Raw genomic sequence first — 20,264 nt, 5'->3', positions numbered from 1 at the left:
TAGCCCCCCCCCCCCCGGGGCGTTCTCCATCATTGCTGGTGCGAATACTATATTTTTTCTTCCGCTAACACAGCAGAAAGGATTTATGGTCCACGTGTTACATTTGGCCACAAATGAAAACTGAATTCATCCCGAACGTCACAGGTCCAGGGCAAAGGACCCAAAGGGACTGTTTTGGTAGGAGCGAGGTGGATCTCTCAAAGGTGGGCATGGAGATCGCAGGGTGATGGGTATTCTGGGTCCTTGAGTCACATTCTAGAAAGCAGGTGTGCCGTCCGGCGGTTTGTACCCATATCCCCAGCCCCTGGCTCTCTCTATTTCTGCTCCTCTGGGCTCAGAAGGAAGCACAACCTAGAGGTTCACTGGAACCTCTGCCTCAGCTTTCTTCTCTTTCACAAATCAGTGCATTTTTAACAGCATTTTGGAAGACAGTTGAAATAACCCTCATCAAGTGGAACGTACCTTCCCCATAGGACCCAGCAGCGCCCCTCCCCGATAGTCTCCCGAGAGAAATAAAAACTCATGTTCTCACAGAAACCTCAGCACAACCGTTTATGGTGATGATATTCATAATTGTCCCCAACTTCATACAGTCTAAAGGACTGGCAGTGGGTCACTAGACAAATAGTGGTATACCTTATAACAGTGATTTAAAAAAAAAAAAAAAAAGAAATAAAAGAAAGAAAGAAAGACACAGGGGCGCCTGGGTGGCTCAGTGGGTTAAAGCCTCTGTCTTCAGCTCAGGTCATGATCCCAGGGTCCTGGAACCGAGCCCCGTGTCGGGCTCTCTGCTCAGCGGGGAGCCTGCTTCTATCTCTCTCTCTGCCTGCCTCTCTGCCTACCTGTGATCTCTGTCTGTCAAATAAATAAATAAAATCTTTAAAAAAAAAAAAAAGAAAAAGAAAAGAAACTCACAGGGACATCTGGGGAGAGCATCTGCCTTCAGCTCAAGTCGTGATCCTGGGGTCCTGGGATCAATCCCCACATCAGGCTCCCTGCTCCGCGGGAAGCCTGCTTCTCCATCTCTCACTCCCCCTGCTTGTGTTCCCTCTCTCGCTATCTCTCTCTGTGTATCAAATAAATAAACAAAACCTAAAAAGAAAGAAAGAAAGAAACACACATCTCAAATACGTTACGCTGGATGGACGACATCAGATTCAAAGGCTAAACACCTGATGATCCCACCGATGGGCCATTCTGGAAAGGACAAAACTCTAGGGACACAGAAGAATTCAGCAAGTTCCAAAGGGAAAGAAAGAGGATGCCTACAAAAGGGCAGGAGGAAATTTGGGGAGGCGATGGAATTGTTCTATATCTTGATTGTGGAGTGGGGTGCGTGAGTGTATGGATTAGCCAAAACTCACAGACCTGTGCACTCCAGGGATTGCGTTTCACTCTCGCTAATCATATCTCACTTTTAAACACTGAAAGAAGAGGGAGGGCCGTACTCAGAAAATGAGACCCTACTGGAAATTTTTCCTGCTTGGGTCTTTCCTGAAATGCAGTGAGAAAAGGTAAGCAGATCCTAGAGTGTAAGCTCCACTTCTGAAACGGGAGACCAGAGAGCAGGGCTGCTAAGGCTGTGACCATTTACCGGTGCACGCACTAGAGGAAGAGCTTCCTTATTTTTTTTTTAAGTTTTATTTATTTGTTTGACAGAGAGAGCGATCACAAGTAGGCAAAGAGGCAGGCAGAGAGAGAGAGGAAGGGAAGCAGGCTCCCCGCTGAGCAGAGAGCCCGATGCGGGGCTCGATCCCAGGACCCTGAGATCATGACCTGAGCCGAAGGCAGAGGCTTAACCCACTGAGCCACCCAGGAGCCCAAGGAAGACTTTCTAAATACAGACAGTCCCTGACTTACGTGGCTCGATTTAAAAGATTTTCAACTATGCAATGGTGTGAAAGTGATATTCCTTCAGTAAAGACTGTACTTTGATTTTTGAATTTTAGTCTTTTCCCATACTGGCCATATAGGGTATGATCCTACCATGATGTTGGGCAGTGGTCGTGAGCTGAGGCTCCCTGTCAGCCACAGGATCAGGAACTTAGGCCATCAATATATTATTGGCTGCACAACAGTGTTAATGGATACACTGATAACCATTCCGGTTTTCTCATTCAGTACAGTACTCAATAAATTACATGAGATATTCAACATCTTATTATAAGATAGGTTTGCATTCGATGATTTTGCCCAGTGTAGGCTAATGTAAATGTTCTGTGTATGTCTCAGGGAGGCCAAGCCAAGTCATGCTATTTGATAGTTTAGATATATATTTTTTAAGATTTTATTCATTTATTTGACAGAGAGAGAGAGAATGAGAGAGGGAACACAAGCAGGGGGAGTGGGAGAGGGAGAAGTAGGCTCCCTGCTGAACAAGGAGCCTGACATGGGGATTGATCCCAGGACCCTGGGATCATGACCCAAGTTGAAGGGAGATGCCCAACAACTGAGCCACCCAGGTGCCTGATGGTCTAGATATATTAAATGCATCTTGACTTATGACATTTTCAACTTAAGATGGGTTTATCTGGATGTAACCCTGTTGCAAATGAACGAATATCTGTGTATAACATGTCACTACTCTTTTCTCTGCATCTCTGTCAGCAATAAGTGTTATCATTTTTTCATGTTTTTTATCATATTTTCTACATGTTTTATGACAGCTTGGAAATTTTAGTTCAATCTTAGAAAATATTGGAAATCGTAGATAAATTAAATACATAGCATTTCACAAATTTTCTGATGTCCCCTATAATTTCTTCTACAATAAGATGATAAGCAGACACACATTCTCAGTCTTTACTGTTGTTGACACTCCCTTGGGTGTAAAGTGTCAGCCATTGTTACTGAAATTCACACTCTCTGGGCTCCTGAGAACTATATTTTCATATGTTCTTTGGCTCTTGGTTTCAAGAAATACGTCTTCATGTGATTTCTCAGTTTTCTATTTACATTATTTGTCTTTTTCTTATCAGTACAGAAATCCTTTCTATATGAAGGTAGTAACACTTCACAGGCAACTAAATGATCCTTACTCATTGCTTTGTTTATAACATCTCCCTCCTACATTTGTGTTAGTTTATATATATTCAGATATTTCTGTCTTGTCATTCATGCCTTCTGAGTTTCCTCTCTTAGTTTAAAAAAAAGAGAAAAAAGATGGTGGGGCACCTAGGTGGCTCAGTGGGTTGGAGCCTCTGCCTTCAGCTCAGGCCTGCTCAGCAGGGAGCCTGTTTCTCCCCTCCCCTCTCTCCGCCTGCCTCACTGCCTACTTGTGATCTCTGTCTGTCAAGTAAATAAATAAATAAAATCTTTAAAAAAAAAAAAAAGGAAAAAATTTAAAAAAAAAGAAAAGTAAAAAGCTTCCAACCCGAAGTGTAAAAATTACCTTGTAAATTCCTTCTACAATTTGTATTACTCTGAGGTGTGGTTTTTTGTTTTTTTTTTTTTTTAAACAATTGTCCTTTAGCCCATCTGGAAATTCTTTTTCCTGCAGCACAGCAAATAGCTCACTCAACCACATCTCCATCAAAAGTGAGAGAAGGAAAAGTAGACTTAACCCCGGCAGGTGTCCCTTGCTAACTGGCGTCACGGCCCCGCCCTTAGGCCACTGGTGTTGCAATCCCAGCCTGTTTTTCGGGGCTTTTTGATCTCTATGGTCTTGGGCTGGCCAGCGGAGAAGCACTTCCCCCTAGTGGCCACTTCAGTGATACCAAAAGCAGGATGGGTTCATTACCTCTGGGGTCAAAACTCTCCAGCAGCATATACCCAAAGGGTTCGAATGAGGGATCCCAACAGGTGTTTGCACACACATGTTCATGGCATCATTATTCACGATGGCCAGAGGTGGAAAACAGCCTCAGTGTCCATCAACAGGGATGGGTAACCAAAATGTGTCCATCCGCACCGTGCGATGTAATCCAGCCTGGAGAAGAAAAGGCATTCTCATCCCTGCTGCGATGTGGATGAGCCTTGAGGGCATTGGCTCAGGGAAATAAACCAGACACAAAAAGACAGAAATTGTTTGACTCCACTCATAGGAGGTACCCAGACGGCAAATTCAGGGACCCAGCAAGTCCCATTGTAGACACCAGGGGGAGGGGGTGGGGAGTCAGAGTCACACCTTGGGGAGATAAAGTTCTGGGGACGGATGGTGGGGACGGTTGCACAAAACAGTGTCACTGTGCTTCATGGCACTGAGCTGTGCACTTAGAAACGGTTAGAGGGGCGCCTGGGTGGCTCAGTGGGTTAAAGCCTCTGCCTTCATCTCAGGTCATGATCTCAGGGTCCTGGGATCGAGCCCGCATTGGGCTCTCTGCTCAGCGGGGAGCCTGCATCCCTGTCTCTCTCTGCCTGCCTCTCTGCCTATTTCCGATCTCTCTCTCTGTCAAATAAATAAATAAAATCTTAAAAAAAAGAAAGAAAGAAAGAAAGAAATGGCTAGAATAGTAAATCTTATGGATATTTTACCACCAAGGAAAGCAGAAAAAGTGTAGTTCAGGTGGGGGAGATCTCCCTGGGGCAGAGCCAGGGGTACACAGTTGCACGGTCAGCCTCCAGGAGGCCACGGGGACCTCAGCAGTAGGAGGAGAGCAGTGAGGAGGGGGTCCGGCGCAGAGGGCCGGGGAAGCCCGTTCTGAGAGAGAGGATTCCCTAGTGATCGGACCACCAGAGGGAGAGCAGAGCTGGGAGCCAGGGAAGGGAAGAGGCCGAGAGAATTTAAATTCCGGCCGGGGAGCCCAGAAAAAGAGGCAGAGATAAATGGAGGTAGGAGAGACCGGGACAGGGACAGGGAGCAGCCCCTCCCAGGGCTAAAGCCTTTAAACCCACCCTCCCTCCCGGCACCGTGAAGTGATGGCGTCCGGGTGGGTCTCTGGGGCTCTACCCCCTCTGAGCCATCTTGTCCCCACCTCTGCCCCTTCATTCCCTGCATAAGCACCCCCCACCCCGATGACACCCATCAATCACGCTTCCCATCTGGACCCCAAGGTCCTGCAGGTCCCCCAGACTCACCCTCTAGGACTGTCCCCCTCCAGCCTCACTCCCACCACACAGGCATTCCCCCCAACACACCAAGCTCAGTCCTACCCCCTGGCCTTTGTCCCTGCAGTTCCTGTCCCATGGAATGTCCCAGATCTTCATTTACACGCCTGGCTCCTTGTGGGCCTTCCCCACCCACCGCCACCCCGGGGAAACGCAGCCTCCACCCCACCCGCTCTGCGTCCCATCACCAGGTTTGTTTCCTTTCACGGCAATTAATTACGGGGTGGGTCTGTTTCCTGCCTCACAGCCGGCCTCCAGCCCTCCAGAGCTGGGGGAGGGGGGTTGTGTCTGTCCTGCTCACCACCATCCCACCCCCTCTACAAAAAGGCCCAGTACACAGTAGGGGCTCAGTAAATGCGTGTTGCATTCAACAAGGAACCAGTGGTTACAGAATGGCTTGTGCCCGTGAATCTGTGTGCTTCCCTGTCTCCTTGTGTCCTGCATGTGTCTTGTGTTTGTATGTTTCTGTGGCGTTTGCCACCGCGTCACTACCTCTCAGGGCGGCCCGTTTCCAGGCACCAGCGTGATGTTACCAACCTCGGGGCTCGGAAGGATCCACTGTCCAGTATCACCGCCTACCCCCCCCCCCAAACAGGCAGCTGCAATAGTCGTAAACAACGTCAAGAACATGGATAAGAGGGCGCCTGGGTGGCTCCGTGGGTTAAGCCGCTGCCTTCGGCTCAGGTCATGATCTCAGGGTCCTGGGATCGAGTCCCGCATCGGGCTCTCTGCTCAGCAGGGAGCCTGCTTCCCCCTCTCTCTCTGCCTGCCTCTCTGCCTACTTGTGATCTCTCTCTGTCAAATAAATAAATAAAAATCTTTAAATAAAAAAAAAAGAAGAAGAACATGGATAAGAGAAGAAAACAAAGCAAAATAATTAGGGAGGGCTGAGTTTCTTCATTTTATTACAGTCCACCATACACGACATAAAATCAACCATTTGAACCATTTCTAAGCATACAGTTCAGTGACATTAAGTACACGGTGTTGGGTTTAAGGGGTTATTACTTTCATTCTTGACATGACTTATTCAACTGTAAGTTTATATAATTGAACGTTTATGACGGCAGCATCTAACCCCCAGCCGGAGAAACTCCCCACCCTCTTACAAAAGGCTTCTCGAGCAGGAGGGGGGTGGGGGCAGCAGCTGGCTCTCCCCTTCTGTGTCTCCCCTCTGGCCTCCCGGTGTGCACGCCCAAGTGCCCGTGTGTGATTCCTCCTGTCCCCATTCAGAACGACGCCATCACACCCCTGAGCGCGAGTGTGCCCACCCTTCTCCGAGCATAAAGGAGCCTGGGTGGGCCCCACGTGCCCCCTGGGGTCTCTGCAGGTACACCACTCTGCATACCCCCACGTCTACCTGGACCCACAGGTGTCCCCACCCACCCACCGGGGGACCCATGTCTCTGCACAGGAAGCACGACTAGGAGCCAGCAAGTGCTGCCTAAGAGGGCTTCTTTGAGGCGGCGGGGAAGGGGAGCAGGGAGAGAGGTGATTATTAAACATTTACCGCAACACATTGGGGACTCATGTGTGTACCCACACGCACGCTGGTGCAGGTTCCTAGGGGTTTGAGAGCTGCGACTCTGCGGATACACACGGCTGGCATGTCCCACGCATTTCTGCGCCCCTGCGGACCCTGGTGAGGCCCTGGCACCCTGTTCCTCTCCGGCAGGCAGCTCCACAGGAAGCTGCTGGGGTGGGGGTGAGAGTGCCCAGGCTCCCCGCCCCCTCCCCCCTCCCCATCCCGGCCCCACCTCTCAAGACACCTGCGGGTCTGGGGCTGAGTGCTGGGGGAGGCTCCCTGCTTCTGGAACCCAGCCTGCGGCGCTGTGTCCTCAGGCCTCCTGCCCCGGCGCACGGCTGGGGTCGGCAGAGACGCCAAGCAGGCGGGCTGGCAGTTGAGGAAGAGGAAGTTGGGGCAGAGTTAGGTCATCCTGCGGTTCCCCTGGGGGCCCTGACCCACCAGTGCTCCCCCTGGGCCTCCTGGAAATTGGGGGCCGCAGGAGCTGGTAGCCGGGCCGGGGGCCCACAGCAGCGAGGACAAGCCTCCCTCTGGTGAGTCACCGTCACAGGGGTGTGCGGGACAGAGGGATCAATACAGAGAGTGGCGGTGGGGCTGGGCAGTGGGGGAGTCCCCAGGGCAGCAGATAGACCACCCATGGTTTCTCCCCAGCTGGTGCTCAGCCTGCTCCCTGAGTGGGCGGGCAAGGCTGTTTGACCGGGGGATTGGTTTACAGGGGTCTGCGCGCCCCCAGAGGTCACCCCAGGGGGCTGGGGTCCGTGACACGTGCAGCCCACAAGACAGGAAGATGGGGCTCCTTGTAGCCAAAGCCTCCATGGGGGATCCTGCCAGGGGGCAAATGGGGGTGTTCGCTGTGCAGAGACCCCAGGCACACTTCCTAACCTGGATCCCTGGGGCTCCCCCAGCCCCGGGCCCCCTGAAGCAGAATCTGTAGATTGGGGCTTAGGTGTCTGACTTTCACAACAAACACTGTCTGCTAAGGTTGCTGTCTGAGAGCCAGTCCTGAGGAGGGCGGCCCCCCCAATCCTCCAAGGTCAGTTGAGGATGAGGGGGACCCTCCTCCGGGCAGCCCTCCAAGTCAAGCTCTGGCTGCGAGAAGGCGCCCCCTGGCTCCCACTGAGGCCCACCTTGGGGAGCCTCACACCCGCCCCCCTGGGGTGGTGTGGAGCAGCCGGAAGGCTGCGGTCTGAGCAGGGCACACCCAGACTTGCTTCCGGCCCCGCCCCAGGGCCACACAACTAGTGGGAGGCTTTGTTTTTTCTTTGGGTTTTTGTTTTGTTTTGTTTTTGTTTTTAAGATTTTATTTATTTATTTGACAGGCAGAGAGAGAGGAAGGGAGGCAGGCTCCCTGCTGAGCAGAGAGCCGGATGCGGGGCTTGATCCCAGGATCCTGGGACCATGACCTGAGCTGAAGGCAGAGGCTTAACCCACTGAGGCTTAACCCACCCAGGCGCACCTAGTGGGAGGCTTTGTGCACCTGAGGGTCTGGCAGGCCCCAGGAGCAGCCTGGAGGGAGAGAACTGGGAGAGTGGAGCCGGTGAGTCAGGCTGGGGGCATAGTGGGGGCATATGGGGAAAGCCTTGAATGCCACACTCAGGGGGCTGATTCTCCAGAGTGTTCAGCTGGCCCAATCACCTGCAGTTCTGCAGAAGGGCCCTGCCGATCAAGTGCAGCCCAGGGAGAGCTGCCCCCACTCTCCGCCATCTGTGGGTTTTCTAGCCTCAGCTAGGAGTCCCTCTGGGAGGGCTTCCTGGAAGAAGCAGACTTTTCATGGGAATGTCAGTTGCACACACATTGGTGTGTCTGCTCTGGGCAGTGCTCCCCATGTAGCCTCAGGCCCTCAGCACCTGATGCATGGCTGGACACGGGCTGGTGCTCGTGCTGGGGATGACGGCATGGCTGTGTCGGCCAGGAGTGGGTTCAGATCCTGGCTCCCCTGGCTCCGAGTGGCCACAGGCGAGGGACTTCACTACTCTGGTCCTGTTTGCTCCTCTGTGAAAGGGTTGTCTTGGGCCTTGCACGTGAAATCTGAACACAGAGCCCAGCCCACCCCAGGAGCTCGGAAAATACGGTCAGCCTGCCCCGTCCCGGTAGCCTGTCCCCATCCCAAACCCTTGCTTCAGCTGCCATAGAAGACTTGCAGATAACCCTTCTGGAAGGGTCGCACAAGTCAGAAGAGTGACAGCCTTCTCCTCCAAGGGGATGGTGGTAGGCCAGGATGCGAGGAAGGAGAAGGCCTTGGTCCTCTCACCAGGGACAGCAGCTTGGGGCTGGGAGGTCACAGAAAGGATTTGGGGAGCGGAGGAGGGTGTCAGCAGGGAACAAAGGCAGAATTTCTCAGCACAGGGAGTGAGGCTGCAGTAGAGAGGATCGGCCACCAGGGGGCAGCGCTGGCACGGCCAGGCGCAGACCTGCGCGGGGACGCCCGCCCACCCGACCTCACACCCACCCAGCCCAGACGCCCAACTCACAGGCGCACAACCCCACAGACACACAGAAACCCAGGCAGGAACCCGAACCCCTCACAGATATGGGACACAGATCCCCCCACGTCCCGGGTGAGCCGTGTAGATCCAACCCCGCGATGCCAACGGGCATTCAGGTGTATATTTATACGTATACATACATATTTAATGCCCATTTAACAAGATTCAGCTGGAAAAAGGAAGGAAATCCTGCCATTTGCGACAACATGGATGGACTTGGAGGGCGTTCTGCTACGTGCAATGAGTCAGACAGAGAAAGACAAATATGTATGATCCCACTTGTAGTGTGGAATCTACAAATAGCACCCAGAGTCATGGATAAAGAGATCAGATTTGTGGTTTCCAGGGGCAAGGGGTCAGGGAGGAGGGGGACTGGAGGAAGAGGATCAAAAGGGACAAACGTCCAGTTGGGAGATAGATAAGGCCTGGGGATATAACCCACGGCGTGGTGGCTAGCGTTGGCACGGCTGTGTGGTATAGGGGAGAAGTTGCTAGAAGAATAGATCCTAAGAGTTCTTATCACAAGGGGGAAAAAAGATGTTTTTTTCTTTTTGGGGGATGAATCTTTTTTTCCCTATCTGTAAGAGGTGATGGGTGTTAAGTAAACTTGTGGTGATCATTTCACAGCACAGTTTAGTGAGATCGTGCTGTATGCCTTAAATTTGCATACTGCCGTGTGTTCATTATATCTCAGTAAAACTGGGGGGGGGCACCTAGATGTTCATATTCACCTCCACATAGGCAAGATTTGCTCTCAAACACACCCTCGCAGACATGAAAATACATACTCTATGTGCAAACCCACAAACCCCAAAAAATCACAGATGGCGCACACACACACACACACACACACACACACACACTCGGACATTTAGGAACGCACAGGTTCACCTCAGGACCCAGTCTAGACTTGCTTTCTGAGGACCCCAGTGTCACCACCACTCACACTGCCGTCTTTGGCTCCTCCTGGGAATGTCTTGTCCAGCCAGGGTGAGAGGCGTATGTATGGGTCAAGGAAGGGGTTGGGGGTTGTACTAAGGGCTTGGCCTCCCCCCAGTCTGGAGTCCCTGGGCCCCCAACCCAAAACCCCAGCCCCCCTGCCCTAGCCCCAAGCTCCCATCAGCTGATGCCTCTGGCAGCCCCTGGCGGGAGTCTCCGCCCCTCCTGCTGGCAGACCCATCTTGGCAGGGATTCCCAGGCAAGCTCCGGCTTCCTCCCCTTGCTGTTCACCCACACTCTCGCGCGCGGGGGCCCCCATGGCTAACTCGGGGCTCAACCACTCCTGGCCAGCCCTCTCCAAGCTGTGGCTGAAGCGGTGGGCCTTCAAGAGAGGTAAGGGGGCGGGCAGTGACCAGCAGGCAGGGCTCCCTGGACAGCCTGGAGCCTTTTCTTGGCCCGGGACGCACACTCGGCCTGATCCAGCCCCAAGTTCCATGACCCCTAGCTCCCCCAACACCCACAGAACATCACAGACTTCTGTGGTCCCTCTTACTTCAGAGGAGTCTCCCCAGGCTCAGCCAGGACCTTGTCTCAGGAAGACAATTTGTGGAAAGAGAATCCACCGCAGAACTCCGTCTGGGTAGCCCGGTGACTTCCCGGGGGTTCCTGATGCTGTTTGCTCCAGAATGGCTGCAGGACAGAGGCTCACGGAGTTTGGAGACTCCCAGGGGTTCTGGTAGATGCCTCCCTTGAACACACAGACATTGTCTGGTGGCAACCCCCTCCCAAGTCCTAGGGCCTCAGTTTACCTCTGTGGGGGTAAGAGGCCCTCATAGTACATCCCCCCAAGGTGTGGGTGAATTGCTTTGGCAAATAGACGCTTCTCCTTAAATCTCGAGGCAAGAAGATAGCCAGACAGTGTCCTGGGCCACAGGGCGTGGAGCCTCCTGGACATTCTTGTCCCTCTGTGCCTCCCACCTTTGCACAACCCTCCCCAACCCCAGTCAGGCCCGCCCACTGCTCAGCCTCAACAGGTCCTAGCCACTGCCACCTGCATGAGTCAAGTACTGGTCCAGGGTGGCGGTGGGTGCCCGTGAAGGAGGGAGACCAGCGAGAAGATTCCTTAACTCATTCTTCCCGCAGACTCCGTTTGAGGGCCAAATGGGTAGCAGGCACCCTGCTTGAGTCAGGAAGGAGATGGGAGTATCAGAGGCCCTGGAGGCTGGGTTGGGAAGAGAGAGGGCGGTGTGGAGCTCGAGATGCAACAGTAGTGAGAATGATGAACCCTCATGATGTTCAGAGAGGTTGAGTGACTTGCTCGAGGTCCCACAGCAAGTACATGCTGGAGGAACCAGGATTGAAGAACAGTTCTATTCCAAGGCCACCTTTGTGGTGTGTTCTGGCCAGCAAACAAAGCTGCCAGTGCGGGCAACTGGAGGGCCTGGGAGGGTTTATAAATCCACCAGTGATGGCAATATCAGAGAACGAGCTCATCAACCAAGGACCACCAAAGGGCTTATCTTATGAAGTTCCAGCCCATCTTCCAGCCCAGGCAGACTGAGACTGATTCACAGGCTGACAAGTAGGGGAGTGAGCTAGGGAACCAGCAGTGATTCCTACACCCTTTTATGGCTGGTGCTGCAGGGGCTGATGGTGGAAGAGGCTGCCTGGGACCTAAATCCAGGCTTCTCAGTGTGAAGCATGGTGCTGAGGAGCAGAGTCTTTCCTGACAACGTCCTTCCAATCTTTAGCCCTCGGGGGTGGGGAGGCAGATAGGCAGGGGCATTTTTGTACCCCACTAAAGCTCTGCAACTGGCCATCTGGGCACCTAATGGGACTTCCTGGGAAAATGACGGGATTGGATTCGAGGAAGCAAACAAGGCTAAGGAGAGGGTGGTTGGGACCTACAGGGAGGTTCCCCCACTGAATGTGTAAGGAACGCATTTTGTGTCTTAACTCGGTTTCCTTCTTGCCTATCTTCTCTGACTCTATTCTACCTCCCTTCCACCTACATGTCTTCCCCTCATCCCCTCAGAATGCCGTCTCCTGAGGTTAATGCCTCACTGCCTCTAAACACAGCCACACCACCTATCCCAACTACCCATCCATCCATCAACACATGCATCCATCCATCCATCCGTCCACCCATTCCTCCATCCATCCAACCATCCACCCATCTAACCATTCACCCATCTAACCGTCTATGCATCCATCCATCCAAATAGCCAGCCAGCCAAGCATCCATCCATCCAGTCATCCCAGCATCCATCCATCCATTTATATAAGCATCTGCCCATCTAACTATCTCTCCAGCCAGCCATCCACCCATTCATTCATCCAACCATCCAGCCAGACAACTACCCATTCATCCAGCCAGCCAGCTAATTAGCCAACTACCTAATCATCCATCCATCTATCCATCTGTCCAACAATTTAATCTCTCGCTCATCCAATCACCCACTCATCCATGCATCCATCCAATCATTTTTTTTTAAATTTGTTTATTTATTTGACAGAGACAGAGATCACAAGTAGGCAGAGAGGCAGGCAGAGAGAGAGAGGAAGAAGCAGGCTCCCTGCGAAGCAGAGAGCCCGATGTGGGGTTCGATCCCAGGACCCTGGGATCATGACCTGAGTTGAAGGCAGAGGCTTTAACCCACTGAGCCACCCAGACGCCCCCAACATCCATCCAATCATTTATTCACCCACCTGTCCAGTCATCAGCTTACCACAAGACAGCCTGGTGGTCATAAACCCCTGCTTTCGAGTTGGAAACCCCTGGGTTCACATCCCAAATCTTCCTCTTACCAATATGGTGTGACCTTGGGCAAGTCTGTAAGCCTCAGTTTCTTCTTTTGTCAAGTGGGGACGTGGGGGTTGTTTTAAGGTTAGAACAATGCAAAGTATATGGCAGATTAAACAGAAGGCAAGGCATAAAGGAAATGATCAATACACCTAAGATTTTACTACTTGGGGCTTGGAGATGTTAAAGTGGGACAGACACAGTATTTTCCCTCATGGACTGCATGGTCTGGAACAGGGGTCCAAAAACTTTTTCCTGAAAAGGGCCAGAGAATAAATATTTTCAGCTTTGTGGGTCACCTACTCTGATGCAATTACTGAATTCTGCTGTTATAGCATGAAATCCGCCATAGATCATGCATACACAAACGGGCATGACTTCTGCTAATAAGGCCTTATTTATAAAATCAGATGTTGAGCCAGATTTGGCCCATGGGGCTCCTGGTCTAGAAGGGAACAAGTAAACCAATCACAGTGCAACAGGGTGGTTAAAATTGTGGTTGATGATCGTTTGTTGGGGAAGACCCCAACAAGAATTGTGGTTGTGTAGGGAGAGAAATAGCGGGAGCTGAATTTCAGACGGTGACAGAGGAAAGAAGAAAGGGTGGATGGAAGAAGGTCCGGGAAGTCACACGGGCAGGGCTTGGTGTCCTGAGGGGTAGTGAGCAGGTAAGACTGGTCTCCAGGTTTCTGGCCAGGTCACTGGGAAGAGAGTGCATTCACACAGCTATAGGGACACAGTAGGAGGAGAGAAAACAAATTTGATCCTCACAGCTTGAGGTTGGGGTATGGGTGGGAATATTAGGCAGCAAGACCAGAGGCCACTGGAAATAATGCCTGGGGGTGGGGGGAGAGAATCTTCAACCAAAACCAGAGCTCACTGTGCAACATCAGAGCCAGAGCTTGATCTGTGAGCAGCATCGGGGTTCAACCTGTGGCATTAGGATAGGAACTCGGTCTATGACACCAGGATCAGGACCAGTCTCTGATGTTAGGATTGGGGCTTAGTCCACGACACCAGGATGGGGCTCAGTCTATGATATTGGGATTGGAGCTCAGTCTATGACATCAAGACGGGGCTCAGTCTCTGATATTGGAATTGGAGCTCCATCCACGACACCAGGATAGGGCTCAGTCTGGGACTGGAGCTCAGTCCACGACATCAAGATGGGGCCCAGTCTCTGATATTGGGATCGGAGCTCAGTCCATGACCCCAAGACGGGACTCAGTCTTTGGTATTGGGCTCAGAGCTTAGTCTCTGATAATGGGATTGGAGCTCTCAGTCCGTGACCCCAGGAAGGGGCTCCATCTATGACACCTGGATCAAAGTTCAGTCTATGACCCTGGGCATCAGAGCTTATAGTCTGTGACACAAAGATTGGGTCAACATGAGATGCCCGGATGAGAATTGAGAGCATCATCAAAGTCAAGTCCAGCCAGTTCTTGGGTTGGAAACTTCCACAGAAAGAGTAAATTCATCCTTGGCCTTTAACTTTCAGCCTGCAGATCCCAAACCCCCAGGGTTTGCAGATTCAAGGTCTGAGGTTCTGCCTGTGGTCTCCACAAGCTGTCGAGGCCTCAGGCCTCCATGAGACCCCCTGCCCAGTGAAGAAGGCAGACCCTTCGGTCTTTCCTGAGACCCCCGGCGTGCTTGGCCAAGGGATGGGACTGACCCTCAGACCAGTTCCTCCTCCTCCTCCAGGCTCGCATCAGCCTCCTGGACCCACCCCCACATCTGGTTTTTCTCCTGCACGGCCTGCTTGTTTGGTCCGGACATTTCTCTGAGTCATAGATGCCGCCTTGGCTTCAGGGTGGGGAAGGGGGGGGGATACAAGTCTTAAATGAGGTAGTGCAGAGCAGAGTCCCTCCGTCAGCCTGGGCGGGGAGCTGGGAGAGCAGGGATGGTGGAAGCCATGACGTTCTCACACACGGCGGCAGGCCAAGACATCGTCTACCCTGAAAGAAACGGAGCTGAAGGCCATAAGCACCCACCCAACCAAAATTCAGCAAGGGGCCCCGGCGATATTTGGAGGCAACAATTCCATTGAGATCGAATTCACATATCCTAGGATTCATCCGTTTAATGGGTACAAGTCAATGACTTCCAGTACATTCAGTGTTACGCAACCATCACCACAAAGCATTTTAGAGCATCCTCATCACCCCAGTAGAAATCCTCATCACCCCAGTAGAAATCCGTATCTCCCAGCTGTCCCTCCACCCCCAAAATTCCCCCCATAGCCTCAGGCAACCACGAATCTGCTTCCTCTGTCTATAGATTCACCTATCCCAGACAGTCTATATAGAGGGACTCGCACAGCATGTGGTCTTGTCAGCTGGCGTCTTGACTTACAATGTTTTCAAGGTTGACCCCCCACCGTGTAGCAGGTGTCAGAACTTTGTTTTCGTGGCTGAATACTATTCCACTGTAGGTCTCCACCACATCTTGTGTCTCTCTCTCTCTATTCGTCCTTTGGTGGATATCTGGGTTTTATCCACCTTGACCTTCTGACTATTATAAATAATGCTGCTCATAAGCTTTGGGGAAGACATACATTTTTTTAAAGATTTTATTTATTTATTAGACACAGAGCGAGAGACCACAAGTAGGCAAAGAGGCAGGCAGAGAGGGGGGGGGAAGCAGGTCCCCTGCTGAGCAGAGAGCCTGATGTGAGGCCTCTATTCCAGGACCTGAGATCATGACCTGAGCCGAAGGCAGAGGCTTAACCCACTGAGCCACCCAGGGACCCCAAGACATACATTTTTATTTCCTGGGGGATATGCCTAGGTATGGGATGGCTGGGTCACGTGAGAGCTCTATGATTTTCTCTTTTAAGGGACTGCCACATAGTTTTCCGGTGTCCCAGTGCTTTTGCACACCTGCATGTGCCCACCTAATCCCTTGGCACTCATCTATTCATGAAGCGTGTTTATTTCTGCCTTGGCCATCTTCTGATGTCCTGGTTCAGAGGCCCTGGCAATTTTGTATTCATAAGAAGGCTCCTCCGGATTGTGTAGGTTTCAGGGTCCCAGAACTTGGAGCAGTGTTTGCAGGTCCGTAGCCAGGAGGAGAGGGGGCGTGAGCGGGTGCAGACAGCCCTGTTGGGATAAAGGGACACCATTGACCTTCCCCTCTGCCAGACCCTTTGGAGAATGAAAGGGGGTGTTGCTCATAATCACCCTGGCTCAGCGTTAAGTAGGACTGTCCCCAGCAAACCAGAACATGGGGTCCCCCAGCCACAGGGGACCCAAGCTAGCTAAAAAAGCACCCGACGTCCCACTCCCCCGCCCCATCTCAGCCTCACCTGAAGCCACCATTGCGCCTGTTAAGAACTCGCTGGTCTGGTCCGTCCCTTCATGCACCCCTCACTGGTCTCCCCTCTCCTCCGCCACTACCCACCTCCCCAGGCCTCTCCTCCAGGCACCCTCCTGTCACCTCCCTGGTTTCAGCAGAGCCTGGGATGTCTTGAGCGGGGATGGAGGAGTGAAGGGAGTCCAGATGGCAAGACAATGCTGTGAAATGAAGTGCCTGTGAGAGAGGCACCGTAGGTGGGGAGCGGACAGAGATTTCTGGAAGAAATAGAGTGAGGTCTTGAGGCAGGCAGCCTCCGGGCAGGAATGGAGGGGGGGGAGTCTCATGCAACAGTCCTGCGGGAGCAGGCACAAGGCACAGAAGGAATACCCTGGGGGACTTTGGTGACTGGGCCCAGAGTCTCAGTATTCTTCCTGCAGGCAACGAGGAACCTCTGCAGGGATTTGAATAGGGTGATCGTTCTCACTGAGCTGTAAGAGGCAGCGGGGGAGAAAAGGGGGTACCCACTCCTCCCACAGCAGGAGGCTCAGTCCGAGACTTGATATCTCCTGACCTAGACAGCAAGAAAGATGGGCAAGACTGGCCAGGGACCACACATGCTGGGCCCCTTCGCCCTCCGCAAAGCCCTGAAAGGCATCATCCACCTCCCAGGTGAGGAAACTGAGCCTCAAGCTGCCTTCCACAAGGGGTGGGCAACCGTTAGCGACAGGTCCAGACAAGGACACAGTCTGCTTGACCCTAAAGCCCTGGTTTTCTCCTCTATCCCAGGGCACCAAGAGGTCCCTGAAACTCCAAATACAGCATCAGGGCAGAAGTAGCCAGAAGTCCCACCATTAGAGACCCTACAAATGTGGACGCTGGGCGCTTGAATTTGATCTCAAGGACTCACTCTATTAAATGAGGGCTTTTCTTGGCCAGAGCAGGCATAGCCAACCAGCGTCATCTCAAGAGCCCCCTCTGACTAACTGGAGATAGCTGCTAAGATGCTGTCCCTGGTGGGGGGTGGGGACAACCTAAGGGAGTGACGGATCCGCAGGAAAGAGCCTCATGATTGAACACAACTGTCTGCCACAGGCACAGGACAAGGAGGTGATGGCATGTAGGCTGGCTTAAAAGTCATCAAGACCATCTTCCTCCACCAACCCATCTTATAGATGAGAAGACCGAGCCCCAGCGGAGCAGCAGCAGATACGAAACTCAGACCCCCGCTCCTCAGCCCTTCCGCCTTGGCCCTGACACCTGGTCCCTCCTTTCTCCACAGGGTCCGAGCCCAAGCCATGCGTCCAGCCCTTTGACCCTGAGGCTGCAGCCTCGGCCACCGAGAGCAGAGGCGGAGCCTGGAGGCCTGAGCACCCGGACTTCACCGGCATGGAGGATACACAGGCAGGTATCCGATGGCGGAGATGGGCCGGAGCAGATGACGCCGGTGGCAGCAAGTACATTGTGACACACAGGCACTCAACCAGGCACCTTACGTGCATTTTTTTTTTTTTCAGAGAACTGTCGTTAAAACTTGGCTGAGTGGTTATGATCCCATTTTATAGAGCAGGAGACCAGAATCGCTCCTGGAAAAGCGGAGGGAGGGAGAGATCAGTAGAAGGCAGCTGAACGGACGGACGGAAGAAGGAAGAATGGACAGGGGGATGGTCCATGGATGGGTGGACGGACGGGAGGAAAGACGGTGAGATGGCTGGGTGGGTGGATGAAACAGGAAGAAAAAGCTTCCACGGAGAGCTCTGAGCTACAGCAGCCTCAAGTCAGGCTGAGCCCAGCGAACCATCAGGTCTCCACATCGATCAGTGACGGCCTGTGGGCGGCCCAAGAAGAGGTGCGACTTCCCGGCAGGGGTCTGACAGCTGACAGCCCTCCGCAGGCAGCCCCCTCCACGCATCTGGGGAGGCATGTCTTTACCGGGGTGGGTTGGTGGTGTTTGGCACTGCCCCCCACACTCAGGAAGGAGGGTCTGGGACAGTTAAAGCATATAGCACAGGGCGCCTGGGTGACTCAGTGGGTTAAGCGTCTGCCTTTGGCTCAGGTCATGATCTCAGGGTCCTGGGATCGAGCCCCGCATCTCTCTCTCTCTCTCTCTCTCTCTCTCTCTCTATCTCTCCCCGTCTGTGTCAAATAAATAAATAAAATCTTTTTAAAAAAGAAAAAATTCTTGCTTGACCCACCAGGCCTGCTAATCTGGCCCAGGTTCCCCCTCTACACCACCAGCCAGTAAGGAACTCTTGCCAGTTGTTGGAAATCACCAGGACCTCCCAAGCCTTCAGGCTTCTGAACACCCTGTTCTTTTGATGCCTGGAATGCCCTTGCCTGTAGCTTCTGCCTAGCTGACTCCTATTTGTTCCTCAAGGTTTCACTGGCTGTCGCCTCCTCCAGGAAGACACCCTGGTTGGTTCCTTCCCTCCTTCCTTCTTTCCTTTTTTTATATCTAGTAGGACTTCTTGAAAGTCTACGGTCTCCTAACTGGTAAGATGTAGATCTTTTCTTTTTCCTTTTCTTTCTTTTTATTTTTTTAAGTAGACTCCACACCCAATGTGGTGTTTGAACTCATGACCCTGAGATTAAGAGTCCCATGCTTTACTGACTGAGCCAGCCAGGCACCCCAAGAGGCAGAGCTTTTTTAAACTATATGAAATGTGACTGATGTGTGAAACTTGGTGAGCTCAAGAGACCACTTACGTGTCATGTGGATGCTATTTGATGTGGTCAGAAATTGGGTTTTTTGGGTTTTGTTGTGTGATGGAAGCTGTCTAAAGATTGTCTAACTTTTCCTAATTGAGTTGTACTTAATAGGTTTCTTACACCTTTGATTACTCTGGGTTTCGTGCTTTACAAGAGAGGGGATTTTCTTTTTTCTTTTTTTTCCTTTTTAAAGATTTTATTTATTTATTTGACAGAGAGATGACAAGTAGGCAGAGAGGCAGGCAGAAAGAGAGAGAGGAGAAAGCAGGCTCCCCGCCGAGCAGAGAGCCCGAAGCGGAGCTCGATCCCAGGACTCTGGGATCATGACCTGAGCCAAAGGCAGAGAATTTAACCCATTGAGCCACCAGGCGCCACTAGAGGGGATTTTCTAAGTAAAATTCCAATCCAGAACTCTTGTCACTGCTGCCCCCCTACTCAGTTCGTCAGCCTGCTTTCTGGAACATTCTATCATACTTGATTATAACGGCTGGGTTAAACCATCCCTCCCCCTGCATCTAGCTCTGGAAGGGCAGGGGATGGGCTGTGCGACTGCATCTGACACAGCCTCGGCTCCCTCGGAGGGAGAGCCCTGACCCCCGAAATAGAACAGCAAGCACCATCAGATCTGCTTCCACTGACCCTGGGCTTGCGATGGGCACACATCATCCCACTGTATCCACACAGCAAGGACTCCTACAAGAAGGCAGCCTTGCACCCATTTTTCAGACGAGAAAACTGAGACCTAGAGAGGGCTTGGGATTTGCCTGAGGTCACGCTGAGCTAGTAAAGGTCATACCAGGGATGCAAACCTTGACTGAGGTTTTCCGACCTTGGGAGCCCCTCAGGGTCCATCTGCCCTGTCATTTTTTGCTCTTCTGTTCGATACCGATCTTCTTTCTTACCTGATTAAACGGAACCAGAGAAACAACATGCTCGAAGCTGCCTGGTTGTGCCACGCTGGCCAACAGACGATGAACGAAACAACTATTCACGTTTTTAAAAACCAGTTTATCCATGTACTGTCCAACGCTGCACCCAGTAAGCCCTTCTGCAGAGTGAGCATTCCTGGGACGTCTCGCCTCTGAGTCTGACGGAGCCCATCCCCCAAGGCTCCCCAGGGTCCATGCAGCGAGAGCCTGGATTTATTGCATCCTCTCTGGGGTGTCAGGGTCAGAATAGACTGTTTAGTCAGATGCCTGGAAAGGTGCCCCATGGGGTCGGCTCCCGCCTTTTCTCACCCAGGCCATGTCGGAGGAAAGATTTGGGGTCCCCAGCAAAGGATGAGGCTCCCCTGCCCCTGCCTCCCTCAGTGTACCTGCTGCCCGGAGCTAGGACAGCCTGTGCCCGCCGCTGCCCACCACCCCTGCCACCCCCAGCTCTGGCCAGGTTCCCACTTCTGCCTCTGGTGAGGGAGGCCAGATGCAGGAGAGGGGCGGGGGGAGCCCGGCCCAGGCCAAAAGGCTGT

General features: G+C 52.5%; 1 protein-coding gene across 5 annotated transcripts in view; it reads left to right on the top strand.

The window, feature by feature from the left end:
* The first annotated feature begins 6,811 nt into the window (after window positions 1-6,811).
* The window catches only part of ARHGEF18 (Rho/Rac guanine nucleotide exchange factor 18), a 79,253-nt gene continuing 65,800 nt past the window's right edge, over window positions 6,812-20,264 (top strand). Inside the window, exons 1-2 of one of the 5 annotated variants that reach the window (XM_032309643.1) lie at window positions 6,812-7,104; window positions 17,373-17,494. In XM_032309643.1, coding sequence (XP_032165534.1) covers window positions 17,480-17,494 — 15 coding nt within the window. In that variant the 5' untranslated portion in view covers window positions 6,812-7,104; window positions 17,373-17,479. Of the gene's footprint in view, window positions 7,105-8,022; window positions 8,109-17,372; window positions 17,499-20,264 lie in introns of those variants that run through there. The other 4 variants (XM_032309671.1, XM_032309661.1, XM_032309688.1 and 1 more) reach the window with 4 other exon arrangements.

The sequence above is a fragment of the Mustela erminea genome, chromosome 1, assembly GCF_009829155.1.
Source record: "Mustela erminea isolate mMusErm1 chromosome 1, mMusErm1.Pri, whole genome shotgun sequence".
Classification (NCBI taxonomy): domain Eukaryota; kingdom Metazoa; phylum Chordata; class Mammalia; order Carnivora; family Mustelidae; genus Mustela; species Mustela erminea.
This window is presented reverse-complemented; position numbering and strand designations above follow the sequence as displayed.